This window comes from Pyrus communis, chromosome 17, assembly GCF_041283825.1.
Source record: "Pyrus communis isolate YQ-2024b chromosome 17, ASM4128382v1, whole genome shotgun sequence".
NCBI lineage: Eukaryota > Viridiplantae > Streptophyta > Magnoliopsida > Rosales > Rosaceae > Pyrus > Pyrus communis.
Genome location: NC_142581.1, coordinates 9,696,125 through 9,710,956, shown reverse-complemented (window position 1 = coordinate 9,710,956; position 14,832 = coordinate 9,696,125). Strand labels below are relative to the sequence as shown.

Genomic DNA, 14,832 nt, shown 5'->3' with positions numbered 1-14,832 from the left:
AGCCAGAAATACCCTCAATTTATACAAATAACCAGTTGTTGATTAAAATATTCTTTGTACTATAAGATGTGATGAACGATACCTGGGTATTCGCATATAGATATATTACTAGAACAAAAGAAGAACTGGAAAATGATAAAAATCAGCAAAAAATTAAAAAAATTAAAAAAAAAACAAAAAAACAAAAACAAAAAACAAAAAACGAAGCAATTTGCAAATAATGATTTGTAGGAGAAGTGGATACTGATTCAGTCAGAACTACTACAATTGCTGTATAATCACAAAGGCAATTTGGTTAAAAACTACAGAAGCAATTATGTTAAGCTACAGAAGCAAAATATTTGATTTAATATTGCACAGATTATTAATACAATTAATTGACAATTCCCAAACCAAGATAAGAAGAATGAAAATACACAGAAAGAAAATTTGGCATTTCAAACAGTAGCAGTCACTGATGTTCTAGTTGAATATGGGACCACGTATTATATTGCCCAGATAATACATGTGTCAAAAAGTGATTATGTTGGAACTTTAAATAAATAAAAAATCGACGGTGAAATTTTTTTTCTCACTAATTTTTCTCCATCTGCATTTTGTCTTTATCTTTGTCTTTCAGTACCTAGACAAATTGCCACAATTACAGAGCCAATACATATGGAACTCCAAACTGATAACAAAGAACCAAAAATCAGTGTAACCACATTTAGGTACTATCTATTTCTCCAGCCTTCCCAAAAATCGTGAAACCAAAGAAGAAAAAAAAGATACCGACTAAAACATGGAAAGAAATTAAAAAGAAAAAAAACAAAGACGAGGAAAAATTAAAATTAAAATTAACCATCTACACTCATCGTCGTTTTGAAGTGCATTTCAATTCATCACATGAAAACCTGCTTAAGTAAATGAGTTTGAACACTTTCATGGCCTTGGGCTAACACTCGCGGAGACCACCAAGTCTATGTTTTCTTCATTTGCAAACTTGTCCAAGCAATCAGCGGCTTTTAGAACCTACAAAAAACCATGATAAAATTCATTGATAACGAACTGACCAAATGCGATTCATGCTGCTATATATAGTTACTTTCATCAAAGTTAAATTACCTCGGCATCCCAATTTGTTCTGGCAGTGAGAACAATTAGAACTACTGTTTGTAAAAAAACTCCGATAAGCATCCCCCACCAAATCCCCTGAAAAAAAAAAGGCCAAAATGCATCAGGTTCTATCAGCAGTCCTCACAAAGTAACAACTGTACGGAATGAGTGGGGGAGCAAGTGAACTTACCGCGACTCCCATACTAGCTTTGAAGCCAAGAAGACATCCAACTGGAAAACCAATTATATAGTAACAAACGAGGTTGACATAAGCCACCACATCTTGCCATCCGCTTCCAATTGCCACACCTAAATTCCACACATTTGAAATTAGAAATGATTGTAAACATTTGTATGAGAATACCTGGATTGTTCATCTGCACTGCATCTTCTATCATATATCGATACCTGAGAGTATTGGTTGAATGTCATTCAAGAAAGCGGAAACAACTAGCAATGGAGTTAAATCCAGCACCGCCTCAACAACATCAGCATCACTTGTAAATAGCTTGATCAAACTATTTAAACAAATAAGGTTTCATTCTTCAAAAATAAATAAATAAATAAATAAGGTTTCATTATAACAACTAGGTTGATTAGGGACCGGAACCAAAATGACCCTAATTAAAAATTGGGATCAGATTATGATATCATATTATATTATTTGTGCATAGTCTTTCAACGGGCGGCTACTGTTTTGAAAAATTGTATTGCTAATTATTTGGACTAGTGCTCCAAACGTGGTCCATTATTTGCTTGACCTAACGTGATCAGCAAGGTTTATTTTGTTAGTTTTTCATTTTTTTTATTTATTAAAACAATAAAATGTCAAGTGCTTTCACTCCAGCATTAATGCTATCATGGAAAAAACATTATTGTGAATATATTGAAAAAGAAGAAATAAAGATACAATAACCTAGAAAGGAATTATTTTGTTAGTTAGAAGGTCCGAAGGTGAGTGTAAGAATTGTATAGCGAATTATTTGTAATTATTGTTTCAAAGGGGCTCCATTTGTTTTCTAACAAAGAAATCGCGATGGAGATTTTATTGATGAATGAGAGAAACAAGTTACCCCTGATTAGAGGGAATATAAATTTAAAATCCATGAATCCTGAACCCTAAACAAAACCTAAACCCCTGAAGGGTTTGAACTTAGCACAATGTTTGGGTCGGGTCGTTTATTTGGCGTGACAAGACGGAGGTTTGTTTTGTTGGTAAGAGGGAAGAGAGATTTTTCAATATACTTGAAACATAAGCCGATGCGTAAATTAATTACGTGTCATATTACAAATGAAAGGCACTGAATAGTATAATCTTATCTTTATTTATACAATGACACGTGTTATACTAGTTTATGTTTTATGTACATGAAAAAGAATCTCTCTAGAAGGAGGTCACCAGGGATGCATGCAAACCTCTTCTTCCAGTTGATTATTCAAGAGGCGGCTGCAATAATTCTATATTATGTAGGTAAACAGTTGTGCTGATTAATTTGTAGGACAGTTGGGCACACAGAGAGAGGAATCACCTAAAAATGCTTCAGTATATTTAACCCTTTTTAACGCTTTAGCATTTAATATTGTTAATTGCTTCAGTATATGCTTTGTGCACATGATTGCCAAGGATTCTTGTTGAAATAGTTGCTTGTGGGCTGTGTCTCATAAGCCACTACTTGATTAATAATATTGGCTAAGACATTATGTCCTAGACTTTTTCATTACTTTCCATTTTCTTAGAACATTACAAAAATATGGGGTGAATGGAAAGAGACACATACAGGTAAATAATCTCTACATTATTTTCTATTAGTAAGTTTTAAGGAAGGATTGTCTCCATGAATGATACAATACATTGTAATCTTGAAACTCTGTAAGATCCCACATCACGGGGAGGAGATGTGATGTGCCTTATATGTACATGTCCACCTTCCTATAGTGAGACGCGTTTTGGGTGGAACCCCAATAACAAAACTGTGAGGGCTTGACCCAAAGCAAACAATATCTTACTATGCAGACTGGGATGTGACAAACTCTCTTGGAACAGTAAGTAAAAATGGATTTGGATCCTCTCCTGAGCTCAGGGGGCTGAGCCTCCTGAGCAAATAACACGGACCGTTGGATTTTGATTTAACGGTTACAATTATAATACCTCCCTGAGCTCAGGAGAGGATCCAAATCCAGTGAAAATCTATCATTCACGTTTTTATACATGAGAAAGTTGATATTTTATTATAAAATTAATTGGCAATATGAGGAGTAGCTCAATTACCTAAAAACATAAATAAAATCTTTTTTTGTCTCCGATGTGAGATTCATACCCTAAAAATAAGTACATTTTAGCAGCCCTCACACACTACTTTTATTTTATTTTTTGAACAAAACCAGCCCTCACACTTAACAACAAATATTAGGTGACGACTTGCTACTCTAAACACTTTTCAAAATAAAGTTTATCAAACCCTTAAACTGTTTTATTTTACAAATGACTATTCTCAAAGCACAACAGAAGTTTTTTTTTTTTTAAGGGTAATGCTAGGGAGATTTGTAAATAGCACAACAATCTCAAACTAACCCTACATCTAATACACACAGATCGCAATAAAAAAAAACATTTATTTTTCACTCTGTCCTGATAAACAAAAGCGGTTCCACATCAAATGGTGAAGAAAATAATGTGCTAGGTTCATGGGTCGATGCCGAATCAACATCCCAAACCTCGTTCATTCGAGTTTGGACATGATCAACGTCAAAATTTTGTTGGACGTCAAAATCTTTCAATGATAATTGAATTCCCTGCAGCTCCGCTTCTACTTCTTTCATAGTAGGACGCTTTTTTCCATTCAAATTCAAGCAACTTTTTGCAAGATTAGCAACTACCATGATCTCTTCCTTCCTGGCATCTTTCACAACTCCGGCATCAAGAATATCGAACAAACGATTCTCGTCCATGGAAAGAAGAAAATAATGTGATAGGCTCATGGGTTCTTGTGACTCTGTCTTAAAAATTGGTTTTCTTCCTGTCAATAGCTCAACAAGGACCACTCCATAGCTATAAACGTCACTCTTGTCCGTAAATTGGCTAGTCTGAAAGTACTCCGGGTCCAAATAACCGAATGTTCCATTTACCTGTGTCATGGTAAGGTGTGTTTTGTCAATGGCGACAGATCTTGATGTCCCAAAGTCTGCCACTTTGGCTCTGTATTTATCATCCAACAGTATGTTCGAAGATTTGATGTCTCGGTGGTAAATAGGACGGGAAACTGCCGAGTGTAAGTATGATAGTGCTCCTGCAACTTCGGTTGCAACTCGTAACCGCATCTCCCATGTAAGAGGAAACTCCTCATTCTGGTGCTGAATATAATGAGAGAGTGTTCCATTCTGTATAAACTCGTAAACCAAAAGGGGTACTTCGGTCTCCAAACAGCAACCCATTAATTTAACCACATTCTTTTGAATAACTTGTGACAGAATGACAATTTCATTGATGAATTGTCTCACTTCGTCTCCACTAACTACACTTTTCGACTTCTTGACAGCAACGATTCTCCCATTTGCTAACATTCCTTTGTATACGGTACCTTGGCCTCCCTGACCAAGAATTCTCTCTACACTGAAAAGGTCCGTGGCTTTTTCTAACTCCTCTGCACTGAACAATTTAACTTTATCAACGTTAGCTTCACCGGAAGATAGTTGCTGCTCCAACAAGAAACCGCCATTTTGTTGAAAAAACTTCTGCTTGCGGTTGATGTCTTTCCTTTTCGTTATGACTTTGTGCGACCACCATGCTCCAATGTGTATAAACAGTAGGCCAACAATGCAGCTGGTAACTGAATAGCTCAATTGGAAGAAAAAAAAAAATTTGGTCAGATACATTGTTCCTTCTCGTATATAATCTAATTAATGCAGGGATGGTTTGAAACAAAAAAAAGTTTTGTAATATTGGAGGAGCAAACGCTAGAAATGCTAATACCAGCTGCCATAATCACAGGTTATCTTGTTTTTGGATTTGAAGAGAGTAATACTGTACCTATAATGGCCACATTAGCCCGTGATAGGCATTTAATCGACCCAGACCGATATTTGCATTCATCAGTATCTGCATTTCAGAGACAGAGGAACATAAAAAGTTCAATGGGGATGTAAAATGCATATAATTTCAAATGAAAGCCTCAACGAGGTGTTTCTTGTCCGGAAGGTCCGACCCAAAGTTCACCAAAAAAATTCATCCTGATGCGTAATATTCACCGGAAAAATGTTACGGGCTCTTTGTCACATTCCCTTTCATTTATAACCTCAAATTCAAATTATGATTCCAAGTGTAATTTCATTTCAAAAAGAATTTCATACGAAATCAAAAATGAAAACTGTTACCGAACAACTCTCAAGTACTATTCGATGTTCTTGCTATTTGAAAGGTGAAAACATATACCAAACATTAAGCTTCCTGCTTTTTTAAAATTTAAAAATAAAAACTGAAATAAAAATCAAATAGAACCTTAGGGCTATCTTTTGGTGAGGAATTTTTGAGTCCCAAGGAACTGAGGCCAAACTAGTGAAGAATGAATCACAAAATGTTGGATTGAGGGGATTAAAAAGGCTGTTCATGAGTATTAAAAGGCATGTGAGAGGGATTTGCAAATCCTAACGGGGAGGAAATCCATCCTCCATGCTTTTATAATAATTATGAAGGGCATTTCTAATCCCTCGTATCTAACATTTTGAGGTTCATCTCTTACTAATTTGACATCAATAATCTCTTGGGTCTTGGAAATCCCACACCCAAACATAGCCTAGATGTCTAGAAAGTAGAAAAGAAAAGAAGTTTGTACATCGTTTTGAAGTTTGAATAAAATGATAGCTAGACATATACCTTGACATCCACCAACGACGTAGGGGTTTCCTTCAAGGCCTTTTGCGCAGACGCAAGTGTTGTTACTTGTGCAGACCGTGCTCAACTTATTAGCATCGCAAAAGGTTCCATATATATCCGATTTCGTATATCGACTCCAGTTCCATTCGAGCACTGCAGGGACGCCTACCAACTTATATGGGTCAACAACAGGAGACGCCCATGCTTCGTCTATCAAGAATGCATACTTGCAACTTCCGGATCCAGAGGTGGTATCACTCGCTTTCAAGGGATCCTTCACTTCTTGAAAGCTAGTGTTGAAGTTTGTAAGATTGCCGGGAATGGTGGTCTGGCAGCAGTTACTACCATTGCAGTTATTAGGCCCATAAGCTTGTTCAAGTAAACCACCCTTGTCACCACAAGTCGCCGAGCACCATCCAACTGTCGAGCCATTCATCAACTTCATCGAGGTATTTCCACCACAGCTCACTGAAACGAGCCTGTTCCTTTTAGAGAACACGAACGGGCTTCCTGTCAAGTTGGGTGCTTGCTCTGCAAGTGGCCTGCCAGTTCCGCAATCACTAAAGAGGGTAATCGGGTTTCTGACACTTAGTGTGCCATCCATAGATAAGTTCAGCACTTCAAGTTGTTTCAGACTGGCATGGTTCAAGCGAGGTATGGGTATGCGAGGGGAATTATTTGTGGAATTGTCACAGGTTATTTCGAACCATTCGTTCATGAAACAACCTGCTCCGATTCCAAAAGGATATGGGATACTTATCGTATCCGTACCACAATCTGTTGGACAACCTTGCTTAGCTAAACTGGGCTGCGAGGCTACTGCTGGTATTGCATTGCTCAAAGACCACAAAAACAGCGTAATTTGAATTAGAAACTGCACAACCTCCATTTTTTTTCTGCTTGTTCTTCCTCTTCTCTTCTTTACCTTCCTATATATTGAGCCGTGCCGTGTATGGTGAAGCTTGGAATAAACAAACCGCGTGATAAGCCAAGTCTCAACCTTTTAGATCCAGAGAACTAGTATTTCTACACCCACCGAAGTCTTTGGAGTCATTTGAAAAAACAATAAGCTTGTCATTATTTTCATTGAAATGGTAAACGAGAAAATACGCTAACAGAAGACTTGACGCAAAATTGAGCACGGTGGTGGTTTCTTACAGCCGATCTCATTTAGTAGGATAAGACTTTATTGTTTGGTTGATCAGGAAATATGACACGTGCATACAAATAACAGTAGGAATTAAGGTGGTGCAGGCTTGTTTTTCTCAATTGCAATGTTTCGCAGAAAGCTGTTTGCTCCTTCCAGGTGCTCGGTGATGTTTAATTTTTCAAGGAAGATTTGTCCACAAAAGGATATATTCGTACACGACAAGTATGGTTGCAGCTATACTTGACTAATTAATACATGATTAGTAGCCGTCTTTACAGTCAACACTCAACTTTGAAAAATCTCAAAAGACAGATTCTTAAGATGTTTGATACCGCCACGACTATAATATGTTCGATGGATGATGTTAAAGAGAGACCATCTATTTGCATCATATTTTGTAGACCACAAAATGTGACAGTTGATGATTAGACTCCTTTAATGACTTAGCGTTAAACCGATAAACTAGTTTCGGCTACACACACACACACACACACAACTTAAATGAAACCTACCTCATGATTCTCAATATAGTAATTGAACTTAACAGGTCTGATTCATGATATGCTTTCGACTTCAATAAATAATAAATTACAGGACAAGATAGCATACAAAGTGCCATCGGAATCGGACATCAAACTCTTACAGTACGTGTGTTGTTCTAAATGTTGCAGCGGTAGTTTCAGAAACAAGGTTCCTTCCTACTATAATTTACAGTATATAATTATACGCTGACACGCAAGCTTCAAATAGACTTTGCCTAAGCAGTACATCTCACTGACCACATAAAAGGGTAAAACAATGCTACCGATCCATTTACGAAAACACTACCAGCATAGTTGAACACTCACCATTCACCGCCAATTTGCTTAATTTTCCATTTTTAGCAAAAGCATTGGCATTTAGTAGTCGAGTGATCCCAAAGATGCAATCCCATTCCTTGAGTTTCTCAAGTCCTGTCGACCCACGTAGTCAACAGTGGTGTTGCTACCATTGGAAAGTTTATTGTTTGGGACAGACGCCACACTGTTGAGGCCTTCCCTTCCCATTTGTTGCACTTCCAGAGGCGAGAGTATCTTGATGTAATACACATTGTTCACAAACTCCCTGAAGATAAACAAAGAATCATTATACCTCCGGCGAATCATGACAAGAATAGTTTCAAAACTCCAGAAGCCAAATGTCATATAGAAATGCACAATAGTGACTTAAAATCTCGAAAAGGTGAGAAAATAGTCAAAGACTTTAGATGATGTAAACTAGTCCTAGGACACTTTGAACCTTGAAGCATTGGTCTAATATTTATCGTTTTTGCTCTCTACAAATTGACATACAGCATAAAATGTTAATAGTAGCTGCTTAACATTAAAACTTCGCATTCGCACAGTGATTTGGCATGACACATTTTACAAACTATCAGTAATGATTGAAACTCGTGGGAAGCTCAACCTTTAGGACTGCTTATGCAAACAGCCAAGAGTGTACAATAATTGACAAATACAAGAAAAATCATGACAATTTGGTACTTACTGCCAAGGGTCGTCACCAAGGAGAAGAACATCATTCTCCCTGTCAACAAATACAAGCTGCCAGCCTGATCTCTGAGGGTCCTCCAGTTGGCCTTCAAGGCCAAACATACGTGCGAGCTCACTGCGCAGATCATCATAGCTGCTGAATTTAGAAATATCTAGTGACCTCCCAAAGGACCCTAACTTGTGAACCTGTCAAATTGCACGATTTTAATATGTAAAAAAACAAGAGCTATCGATGACAAGTGCTAGGTTTGAAAAAGCAAACACTGATCATGAAGCATTTGCCTTGCCAAATACAATCGCCAACAATGGTCCATACATCAGACCATCATGTTAAAGATAAATATGCTTGTAAATAACTATCACAATTATCCCATCTTACCTTCACAAAGGTTCCAGTTGGATTTACTTGGTCCACATTTTCTGAAGACTGCAAGAAACCTGATTCATCTACACAACTTGATGTAGTCATGTCGGAATTAAGTGGAAAATCATTGCCTGTGCCACTGGCATAATTGGAAGCACCAAAGGGCACGGACACTGAATCATTTCCATTGCCAATATTTCTCAGGTTTGGAATCCCATTATGCAGCATAAGAGATGATGAATCAATATTCACCCCAAACAAAAGATTGCTTTGGGGATCAGTACCGCCTTGGAATGCAGAGTATTCTCTACCAGGAAACGGAGGCAAGGCAGTGATCTCAGAGAAACTTGACTGTGGTGTTCTCAACTGTTCCACCTGTGGAAGTACACATTGAGCAGCTCCAGATGATAACTGCGGTTCACCAGTGGTCTGCTTAGATAACAAGGAAGAAGAAATTGCAGAGTTGGATCCGCTTAAGTGAAGTAAGTGGGATGTTCCATCCTGTGATAGCGAACCTAATATACTATGTATAGGGGGAACATCAGATGAAGGTATAGGATTTCCAACAGGGTCAGGAAAGCTCTGCTGCTGAGATTGCGAAGAGATAGACTGCATAGATGCAGACTGGGATGGAGTGATTGAGGCAAAATTAGGAAGAGCAGACATAGCATTCGGGATCTGCTGCTGAACAGACAATTGTTGCATATGACGGGATTGTTGAAGCTGATGTTGCTGCTGCTGCTGATTCAGCTGCTGTTGTTGCTGCTGCTGATGATGATGCTGATGCTGCTGCTGCTGCTGCAGCTGCTGTTGCCTCTGATCACTATAGGGATGGTAACGCTGCGACTGTTGTTGCAAGACCTGAGCCTGAGCTGGAGCTTGGTTTTCTTGAAAGCTCTGAAGAAAAGCATTTTGAGACTGAGACTGAGGCAAGACCTGTCTTTGAAGCACAGCAGCTGCCCCATTAGAAACACTTGAAGATTGCTGGAAGGGCAAAAGAGACTGTGAAGAACATTTTGAAGAATCAACTGCCCTCATTTCTTGAAGTGCAGCAGCTGCCATTGCTTGGTATACATCGGGTTGTAGACCTGCCATAGACGCATCAAGCCTTGGTTGCATCCAAGGAGAAACTCCAAATCCCTGGAAGTTCAAAGATTGCATCCCCTGATCTCCGAGCCCTCCTTGCAGCCACATCAGTGGAGAATTAATGCCCATATCACCATCTTTTAGACCTGAAATGAATATACCACTAAGTATCTGAGGGGGCAAAAGAAACAAAACAATTTGAGAAAAGACACCAAGCACTCTTCAAGCAAAAAAAGAACAAAGATACCATGGAAAGAGGGAACGCCCGATGCCCATGGTCGCTTTAGTCTGAGGGGGAATGGGGATGGATACATTGGGAATGTTGTTAGTGGTTCAATCTCCCACAATGATACCCTTGGCTGCCTCTCCCCAGCAGTGGATTCATCCCAGCCAACCTGCATTAGCAGAAAACACGTTTACAAACCTTACAAAGTTTGAAAAAAGTTAAAAAAAACCTGGCCCCACTGCAAAAAAAAAATTGTCAAACTTATAATAGAAAAATAGTGGAATTCAAATAAACATCAAAATCAGCAAATGCTCTCAACAAACCTTCACAGAGCGCCAATGGGAATTTGGCCAGCGAACAGAATCTAAGTCACTGATGCCAGTTATTGTACCCATGTATCTGAAGGAAAACAAACAAAATAAATAAGAAAGGTCAATAACCTATATAATACAAGTATGAATAACCAGTTAATTAAATGTGAACCATAAACTACATATTGAAATCGAACTAAGAAGATAACATAACCTACCGACGGACACTAGACTCTTCTGTCTCAAACAGCATCCTAAATCGCATGCCCACAGAAACCCGAGTATGATAGACAGCTTTAACATACTTGGCCAGGGGTATCACAAATTCAGATGGACTAGCCCTGCGTTGTAAGAAAATTGAGGAATAAGATGTAAATGGTAGTATTTATAATCTGGAGAAGTTGCAGATACTCACCTTGGATTATAAAAAATAGTAAAGCGACTATTTGTTGCAGCTGCATGAGCTGCAGCAGCAAGAAGACCAATGTGCATGCTGTCACTTGACAAAACTGATGAGGGCATGACAGTCTGTGGACGATTTGCTCGCCGAATACCTAAGAGCAACTGATTCTTTTCATTCCTGATTGAAGACAACATATTAGTGATGAGAAAAATGATTACAAAAATTCTTAACATAATAAATACAACCCCCATCACCCCTCCAATAACAGAATAACAGTTTAAAATTACCAGATAAAGAGGACCGAATCACCAGCAACAAGTCGTTTAGCACTAACAAACACGCTCCATCCTGTCGTGAGAAGATGCCTCTTGGGCTGGCCTGCACAATAACATGGAAAAATGCAATTAGAAGCCATAATTACATGTTCAGAACAGTATAAGTTGGAAAAAAATAAATAAATAAATAAGAGAAACTAGGTAAAGAAAGTAGAAACAATGTGATCAAGATCTTTGAAATTCTTGCCTTCAAGTATGACAAGGGCAATTAGAAACAGACAGTTCATCATTGGTCAATAAGCTCTAAAGTCACTATTCCTCTGACTAAAACAAAATAAGCTCTAAAGTCACTGTTCCTCTGACCAAAAAAATATCTCACTGGTCCTACCCATCAATTTCCTTGGATATTATGTGCCCCGCTGATTTGCTAGATAGACAAGTATGGAGGAAAGAAGGATACTTCAAGTCATTATTTATTTTCCACATCGTCATTTGGTGTATATGCAATTAGTATAGCAGGTTGGTTCATTTTATAGATTTCCAGTGATACAATCATATGACATGGATACAGCTGATGCCCGTAAATAAAAACATTTCTCCAAAATTTTCATTTTTGACATTTAAAACCAAGGAGTGTCTGAACTATGACGTACCACTGCTCTCAGTTACCTTACTTTGGCATCTAAGCTAGAGCAGGTAACTGAAGAATGATATGTGAAAAACGATAAAAGATAATAACAGCAGATAAAAAAGAGAAATCTAAAGTAATCCACACTCACCTCGAAATATATGTCTGAATTTCCATTCATTATCATGTAGATCCCTTGCAATTAGTTCCTGGGCAGGGGGCTGCTGCGAGTAATCCTGAGGAACAGTAAGAGTAAAATGAACGAAACCAAGTTTACGATATGAAAATATAAAGAATCGAAAAGTGATGATCAAATGAGTTGAAGAAAAGGACACCTACAAGAGGAGGAAAGACTTTTTCAGCTGCACGGCGGGGAACTGAGAATCCTCCATGCGTGCTAGTATCACTTGCAGTCAAAGTTTTACAAAAATAGTTGGTTGGCTGTTTGCTGGCAGCACCCAACTCTGCAGGCAGTAGGTATACATCTTTTTGCTCTTGCTACAAAATAGTTTATGTCAGGACATGAAAATTACTTGACTCACAAATCAAAATTTAAACACAGCCAAGTGCATTACCGGATTTAATGGTTGTAGGGTCATTTGAGCATATACTTCATCCGTCTCCACATCTGCCTGTACCATAGAAAATTAAAATTTCAAGGAGCAGCCTAGGAAATTGGTACAGAGAAGATGCAAATAGGCTGACACTTACATGCATTGTCACATTGTGTAGCTGACAAATTAGTTGTGGAGGCAAGTTGGGGTAATTGGGAAAGTGGGCATCCACTTCTTTGTTGGTTGATGCAGCAACCTGTATAAGAAATACCAAGAATTAAAAACAAAAAAATGAATACATTCTGTAAAGTTAGTGTTCAGGACGAAATGATTAGATATTAGACGAGATGATTAGTTAGATATTAAACATTTCAGCTGTTTAAGCAAGTGTACTAAAAAAATTATGGACTCTATTATAATAATTGAGGTAATGATTTGTATAAAATGCTTAATACAAAGTTATAGCTATACGGGATGCCCAATATCAAACAAAAATGAAGCAAATACCTGAAGAAAAAAACTGTAACTCGCCCTTTATTTATTTATCTATTGATTTTTGTATAGGAGTAAACCATCCTTTACAAATGAAAATATACATGAGATTAAACAACATGCTGACATTCATATGTATAGTAATTTTATTATCCAGATTCCAGACCACAAGAATAATTACTCAATTTAAGATCTGCTTTCAATAATCAAGACACAGGGAGACACAAAACACAGAGTTGACACCCAATTCAAACTTATTAGACAAAAACTAAACAATGGTAACAAGAGGCTAAGTCCCTAAATCAACAAACAAACGTCCCTATTCTACAAACTGCAAACCAAACAATTGTTTTCTGCAAATACCATTCAGAAAGCAAAAGAAAAATTCAACAATAAGTGAGATAATGATGCAGTTGCTGACCTGCTCGCTGTGGCCCTGTGGAAAGTAGACTACACGACTTCCAAGAAGAGGCAGAGACACCAGAGGCCCAGCACAGGCATGCCATAGCTCAGAATTCAAACACTTCTTCTCCCCTGCATACAGGTTCTATGCTTGTGTGAGTATGCATGACATAAACATCCATATAATCAAAATCCAAACCGTTGAAGATAGAAATGAAAGCCTAGGTTTAGTGTTAAAGCAATGTTGTTAATTCTTTTTACAGGAACAAAACTTCCATTCCGAACCCCATCAAGCATTATGCGCAGTTAAGAAAATTAAGATAATTGTACAATTACGCCTCGTTTAAAGTCACCAAACTTAATTTCTCAAACACACAAGTAATGCATGCATAGAATGTCACTTTCTTTACCCTGAAATAACTATTTAATTAAGAAATGCACAGGTGAAATAAATACAGACTAGGTCTGTTCAATGACCTCATAAAGATTGCCTAAAACGTAGGGTCAATAACTTTAGACAAAATCCCAAACAAAAATAGCATAAAATCATGCAGGACAATGCCTCAGAGTGAAATAACATACGCTTTGACAAAAATATTAAATTTCAGACGAAAAAAAATGGAAATAAGCAAATAAAGGGAAAAAAATGCATGCCTTCCTGAAGCTGATGGTTAAACCCCGGAGATGATGACGAAGACGAAAGCCTCATGGTTTGAAAAGCCGAAAAAACAGCCTCCTTTCACCGCCTGCTGAAACCCCCTTGAAACCCAACTCAAAGATTCAAGTACCGGTCCCTCCTTACTTCTTATTAACACCCATTACTGAGCCCCTTCACCACTATTTCATCAAATGCTGAGAAAAAATGCCCACCCCCACCCCAAAATAAAACCAGAAGATTTAAACTACCCTTTTGGGAAAATCTCATCCAAAGCCAGTGCCAATACAAAACACAACTCCCGTCACCCTCATACGCCCCAGATCTTATTTACCCTAACAAAACCCTCCACATTTACTCTAATTGCAACCCTAAACCCTAACTCTCACCTCCAAAGCTCAGAAATTTATCGACTTTAGCAAGCTGCAGAGAAACCCTAGACAACCCAGATCTCAGAAATTGAAGAGCAACTTAGCAAGTGAAGTAAAACAGAGAATTGGGGAACTCTTACTGAGCTGAGAGCGACATTTTCAGAAGCTCCGATTTGACTGCCGAAAGAGATGAACTTTGAGCTTGAGAGAGCTTGTTTGCTCTTGCTTGAGAAGCTGCTGATGAGAGAGAGAGAGAGAGAGTTGGAGGTCAGAGAGAGAGAGAGAGCCTTATTGGTCTTCGTTGAGGGCGTGTTTGGTCTACGATCAATTAATACAGTGGTAATTATTGCTGGTGGGGTAATGTAATGTTCATCGGGATAGCTGTCAGAAAAAGCAAATGGAAACAGGACCAAAAATC

At 38.0% G+C, this 14,832-nt stretch overlaps 2 protein-coding genes across 3 annotated transcripts; both read right to left on the bottom strand.

The window, feature by feature from the left end:
• Positions 1 to 3,636: 3,636 nt before the first annotated feature.
• Positions 3,637 to 7,277, bottom strand: LOC137708630 (wall-associated receptor kinase-like 2). Its single transcript, XM_068447749.2, has 3 exons — positions 5,966 to 7,277; positions 5,123 to 5,191; positions 3,637 to 4,922 (listed from the first exon to the last, which is right to left on the bottom strand). Exons 1-3 carry the CDS (start codon positions 6,852 to 6,854, stop codon positions 3,715 to 3,717), a joined length of 2,166 nt encoding a protein of 721 aa, XP_068303850.2. The 5' UTR covers positions 6,855 to 7,277; the 3' UTR covers positions 3,637 to 3,714.
• Positions 7,278 to 7,649: 372 nt separating this feature from the next.
• LOC137708629 (auxin response factor 6) lies at positions 7,650 to 14,825 on the bottom strand. 2 transcript variants are annotated; one of them, XM_068447748.2, is made up of 15 exons: positions 14,555 to 14,825; positions 14,043 to 14,479; positions 13,408 to 13,520; positions 12,652 to 12,750; positions 12,516 to 12,572; positions 12,280 to 12,438; positions 12,092 to 12,176; positions 11,325 to 11,415; positions 11,050 to 11,214; positions 10,853 to 10,975; positions 10,647 to 10,722; positions 10,345 to 10,492; positions 9,027 to 10,243; positions 8,643 to 8,833; positions 7,650 to 8,219 (listed from the first exon to the last, which is right to left on the bottom strand). In XM_068447748.2, the coding sequence occupies exons 2-15, from the start codon at positions 14,095 to 14,097 to the stop codon at positions 8,015 to 8,017; spliced, it is 2,784 nt and encodes a 927-aa protein (XP_068303849.2). In that variant the 5' UTR covers positions 14,098 to 14,479; positions 14,555 to 14,825; the 3' UTR covers positions 7,650 to 8,014. The 2 variants fall into 2 exon arrangements, with proteins under 2 accessions (XP_068303849.2, XP_088545716.1); XM_088689590.1 differs by having other exon boundaries at positions 14,043 to 14,752.
• Positions 14,826 to 14,832: the final 7 nt, after the last annotated feature.

Bases quoted from the DNA above. Each gene is read 5' to 3' on its own strand.
- LOC137708630 (XM_068447749.2), bottom strand. From the start codon at position 6,854: ATGGAGGTTGTGCAGTTTCTAATTCAAATTACGCTGTTTTTGTGGTCT. The intron at 5,192-5,965 runs GTATATGTCTAG...TCTGAAATGCAG, and splicing joins CGTCGTTGGTGGATGTCAAG to ATACTGATGAATGCAAATAT. The intron at 4,923-5,122 runs GTACAGTATTAC...TGAGCTATTCAG, and splicing joins GGCTAATGTGGCCATTATAG to TTACCAGCTGCATTGTTGGC.
- LOC137708629 (XM_068447748.2), bottom strand. From the start codon at position 14,097: ATGAGGCTTTCGTCTTCGTCATCATCTCCGGGGTTTAACCATCAGCTT. The intron at 12,177-12,279 runs GTAGGTGTCCTT...ACTGTTCCTCAG, and splicing joins AAAAAGTCTTTCCTCCTCTT to GATTACTCGCAGCAGCCCCC. The intron at 10,244-10,344 runs GTATCTTTGTTC...TATTCATTTCAG, and splicing joins GGGCGTTCCCTCTTTCCATG to GTCTAAAAGATGGTGATATG.